The following is a 5,044-nucleotide window of genomic DNA, read 5'->3' as shown; positions in this document are numbered from 1 at the left end:
AGTAGAATCTCACCCGGCTTGTAGGAGATCTTGCTACAGTCAATGGCGGCTCCTTCGTAGGCCTTGGCGTTGACAGGCGCGTCAGGAACGTTCGAGAACTCACCGATGTCTGCAAGGGCGGAGTAGGGTGTATACATACTAATTATAATATTGTATTTGTGAGGCATTGTGGTGAAATCATTCGCTCGTCAAACTAATGAAATCGAAGGAAAGGGCATTTTTCGACCACTTTGTTGATTTCGTTTTCCTTTTTTGGCTCAACACCATTTATGTCCATATGAAAACATATTTCCATATGATTTTTCCTGAAAAACGTTGATTAAAAGGCTCAAAATATGTCATTGTTCAATTACTCTGAAGCCATTGAAGTTACCAAACTTTGGCAGCCATTTTCTCGCAAATTTTACCAGTAAAACAAGGTGACTCCACCTCTGTCAATTACAAGTCTTCTTCTATCCAAGATAGACGGATTTTTTTCCATTTAAAGCAAGTAGAATGAATAAGGTTTCAGATAATACCATGAATAACTCCACAAGCTCCAAAAATTGACGAGGGCCTGATTCTACTGTGTCGAGACACGTTTTTTAATTTCTAATTTTTTTCATTTTTTCATTATTTTTTTTGGGGGGGTGGGGCAGGGGTGGTGGCTGAAGGTGGGAGTGGGTGGGGGGTGGTGTTTTAGTTTTAGTAAGAGTTTTACTGCCCTTTCAACACTAAAAGGTCATACAAGTGCCGAAGATTAGATGTGTTACAAGAGAATAACAAATAAAAAAAAGGAGAGATCAGGATGATAGGACCTGGTGTTCGATAGGAAAGAAGGAGGTGGGGCGAGGTAAGGTGGGCGTGTCTCAGTGAGGAGGTGGAGGGGGCTGAAGATGGGAGCATTGGAAGGGGGCTGGTTGTGGGGGATAGGGCGGCGTGGGGTGGAGTTAAAACAAATAGTGAAATAAGTGTCACCAGAAAAGAACAAAACAGAGCAAAAAGAACTTTTACTTATGTCTAATCATAACAGTTTGATTTCTGTTTGCAGCAAATGCAGCGCTTACATAGAACTCTTCATAAGTTGCATCAACATTTCATGATATCATAGTATCACAACCACCAGCTATGCTAACCTGCAAGGAGGACACAGACACTTTAAGTTTTAATTAATAGAGGTTTTACGGCGCTCGCAACTGCATTAGGTCATAATATGAGCGCCAGAAGATTAGAGGTGTTACAAGAGAGTAACAAACATAAAAAATGAAGTAGGGGGAATAAGGACGATAGATGTTTGACAGGAAAGAAGAAGCAAACCACACCTGAGCACCCGCCAACCGCCCATGGACACAGACAGATAGTTTACAGGAAAAGATCAGGATAATGTAATAGTTTTTCTAGGAACATTCAAGCAGAGAATTGAGTGGCGAACCCCGATCAGGAGGTAGGGAAGAAGTCTGGCAATGCTACAAAACATGTAATTCCTGGTCACCACTGTACAGGGCCCTGAGGTTTTCAGGTGAAAGTCTACTATGGCTTTCTAACTGACATGTCCGTGGACACAAAAAGACAGCGATTTTTATTAAAATTATGCTCCCAATGCCAGACATGACCTATGAAAAAAAAATCACAGCTTACGAGATGAAATATCTCCGTAAAACCGAATAGATCTACACCACAAGAAGAGACGGGCAGAGAATAATAAATACAGATTTTTTTGTTAGTAAGAGTTTTACGGCGCTCGCAACTACATAATGTCATATTATGAGCGTGTGAAACACGTTGGTAGCATTCACAACAGTTCCCGCCCGGCTTGATTTCGTTTGATGGTCAGGTTAAAAGGTTAAAAGTATAACGGTAAAAATTTATGTCCTGAAAACAACAGCAATTTAAATCCAATAAATTATTTACAAATTACTGAGAAGCCAAAACGTACTTACTTTTACTTGTTCATCCTCTGTCGCCAATAAACGTCGAGGGGAGATGCGGTTTTCTATACCACGCCACCTCTGCAGTTCTTTCAGCTGGGATATTATAAAAACTCAGATTTCCTTGACTTCCTCAATCCATCTTTTGCGTGGTCTGCACCTTCCTTTATAGCCCGAGTACTTGGTTTCTACAGGCTCTCGAGGCTGGCTGGCTTAGTGACATTCGTAACAGGTGGCCAAACCATTTTATTCTCGGTTTTTCTATGAAATGCAGACAGGACTCAGTGCCATTAGTCGCTCTTACTTCTTCATTTTTCTGCTTGTCTCTGCTTGTGATGTTAAGGGTTTTGCGGAGATATTTTACCTTGCACGCGGGGATTTTGTTTCCATGGGTTTTAATGCCAATGGCCTTTATAGAATCGAGAATTCTGTTTGGATAAACGACTGAGAACAGATCTTTCAAATATCTACATTTATAATATTTCCTTCAACAAGCCCGTTTACCCGGATGCCCAAATGGCTAGTAAGCCATGCGAGCATGATATTGTCCTCTGTTCCATTAAAGTGTGAATTCTCAGTTGTAATCCAACTATTTTGGGGTGTATGGTTGTGAAATTGGTGAGATAAGTGGTGCAAGATTGGAATCAGACAGGATTAGAAAATATGTTTTGGGAGAATTATCTTCGGAGTCCAATACCGTGTTGTTAGCAGTAGCCTCCGTAGAAAAAAGGAGGTTTTCGTATGGAGCGTCACTCTGGTGTTGAACTCTGTTTGATTGCAAATGGTGAAATGGTATAGGTTTAACGTCCCTATCAACACCATTAGGTCATTTAAGAGGCTGGACTTCCGAGTTAAACGTCCATTTCAGATCGGAGCCAGCCAAATGGGAATTTTGTGTAAAGTGTCTTTCCTGTTTGATTGCATACTGTAATGAAAGTTGTGTTCGTCCAATGGTTAATGATGGTATATTGGCTTAGGCCTGGAAGCTCTCCTCTGGCTCCCCTTGGTTTTGTATGGGTCTAGCATTTTCCAAGACTTGATAGCTGTAGTTAATCATGGATCGGACGGACAAGGCAACTGTAAAGGTGGAGACGGCGTATGAGTCCCCGCTCCACTCCGGATGGGATATAATTTTTAGAGCATTTAACGCTTTCTGGCACCTCACAGGAAGGTCTTTTATGTGTTGTATGAAAGAAAGTTTTTTGTCGAATATTATTCCGAGGAAACGTGTCTACTCCTGGATGGGAATCCTTTCCCTGTATATGATAGTGTCAAATCCGGCTGCAACACATGCCTGTTTGATCAGCAGTAGTGTACTACAACCGTCTTTGACGGGAAAAACTTGAAATCATTGTTTGTCCACTTTTCAAGTTTGTACTGCTGCATTTGCAGCTATCTTCCAGCAGATCTTAGTTGAGTGTTTTTGGAACGGCTGCATAATATCTAAATCGTTGACGTATAACGTCTAGGTTATTTTGGAGGGTCTGAATTAATAGAGTTGGTTTGGGGTTTTTTATATTTAAAACAGGCGAGGAGAAAGGATGTTTCCCTCGGAATCTGAAAGGGAGGATGCGACACGAACCTGGAAGGAACAATTCTTAAGAAAATTGCAATGAAGGCAGGGCGGTGATCGCGTAGGCCGAGAACGTGCAGGTCTCTAAGAATTCCGCACTTTCAGGTTGTGTCGTAAGCTTTTGTTTGATAAAAAAAAAGATGGGGATTATGTCGCCTCCTTCGGCAAAGGTCTTGCGTAAAAAAGTCTCCAGGCGGACCAGGTGGCGGCCAGCGACGTCACGGTGGGTTAGACCTCAGCAAAAAAAAATCGGCACCTGGCTTGACAAATAATGATACTTCTTGCTTCGACCCTGCCTACCAGGGCCAACCCAGGCTGAGCGCAATATGTCGTCCCAGCAGACAGAGACAAACTCACTTCATTAGTGAAGCTCATTAGGATACAGCAGCTCAGCAATAGACGGACACACTCGACCCAGAAGACTTCCCAAAATGGGAATGGAACTCACATCTTCTTCGTTGAAAAGCGAAGAGCTCAAAACTCTACACCACAGACTGGATTTGAGGAAAAAAAGTAGTTACAAAATTTTTACACCCGCATTGACAACATGTATGTCATTTAGGCAGCGGGCTGTTTCCACACCACCTGTACCAGTAGAAATACGGAAATGTTCGACAAAAATTCACCCACACGAAATTCGAACTCGCGTCTCCTGTGTGCAAGATCGAAACCAAAAGTAGTTACAAACCATAGAGCTTACAGGATGGCATTTGTTTGTCACGAAAGAGTGACAGCAGAAGAATCAAATTAAAAGAAAAAAAAAAAAGAACCGCCGTCCTCCGATGATGCTCATCAAAGAGAAAAATGTCAACTGATAAAAAGCAGACAAACAAAGGGGGTGGAGATGGATAGATTGAATGAGAAAAGAGAAACAGGGGATGAGAGGACGTGGGAAGAGGAAGGGTTTTTTTCGTATCAGAGAGTCTGGAGTTTTGAGACTTTGTGATGCGCCTTCGAACGCGGCACGAGAGTGAATGATGCGTGAGTGTACCTGTCTGTCTGTGTGTACGTGTGTGTGTGTGTTTATCTGAGTGTGTGTGTGTGTGTGTGTGTGTGTGTGTGCGTGTGTGTGTGTGGGTGTGTGTGTCTGTGTGTCTGTGTGTCTGTATGTGTGTGTGCGTGTGTGCGTGTGTGTGTATTCGTGTGCGTGTGCGTGTATGTGCGCGTGTGCGTGAGCGTACGTGTACGTGTGTATAAAGAGATCCTCCTTCACGTTCAAAGTTGAGATCACATCCTACACGGCTTCTTTCCGGTAGATCTTACGCCCAAACGGCTTCGCTCCACCGAGATGATAATAATAAATATACCGTGTAATGATGTCATTCCACATCTGTGGACTTCATACAGCTTCACTCTCAGACAAATACAACAGAAACCCTTCCAGTTGTGTCTTGTCCGGTTGATTCTGTATACTGTATGGCCATTATCATTTTCTCTTTTGTTTGCAAAACGCACCGTTATAATGAGCAAAGGAATAAGAAAAGGAGTAGTATTAAGCTGATCGGTTCAGAATCAGAGAGAGAGAGGGGGGAAGAGGGTGTAGAAAAAAAGAGAAAGGTGAGAC

At 42.5% G+C, this 5,044-nt stretch overlaps 1 protein-coding gene across 1 annotated transcript in view; it reads right to left on the bottom strand.

Annotated features, from left to right (window-relative positions):
- The window catches only part of LOC101858638 (contactin), a gene marked incomplete in the record, with an annotated part of 71,633 nt that overhangs the window by 44,757 nt on the left and 21,832 nt on the right, over positions 1-5,044 (bottom strand). Inside the window, 1 exon segment of the mRNA XM_035970500.1 lies at positions 14-109. Within this exon segment, the coding sequence (XP_035826393.1) occupies positions 14-109 (96 nt within the window).

The sequence above is a fragment of the Aplysia californica genome, unplaced genomic scaffold, assembly GCF_000002075.1.
Source record: "Aplysia californica isolate F4 #8 unplaced genomic scaffold, AplCal3.0 scaffold00275, whole genome shotgun sequence".
In the NCBI taxonomy this organism is placed as follows: Eukaryota; Metazoa; Mollusca; class Gastropoda; order Aplysiida; family Aplysiidae; genus Aplysia; species Aplysia californica.
The sequence above is the reverse complement of the archived record's forward strand: the minus strand, read 5'-3'. Positions and strand labels throughout refer to the sequence as shown.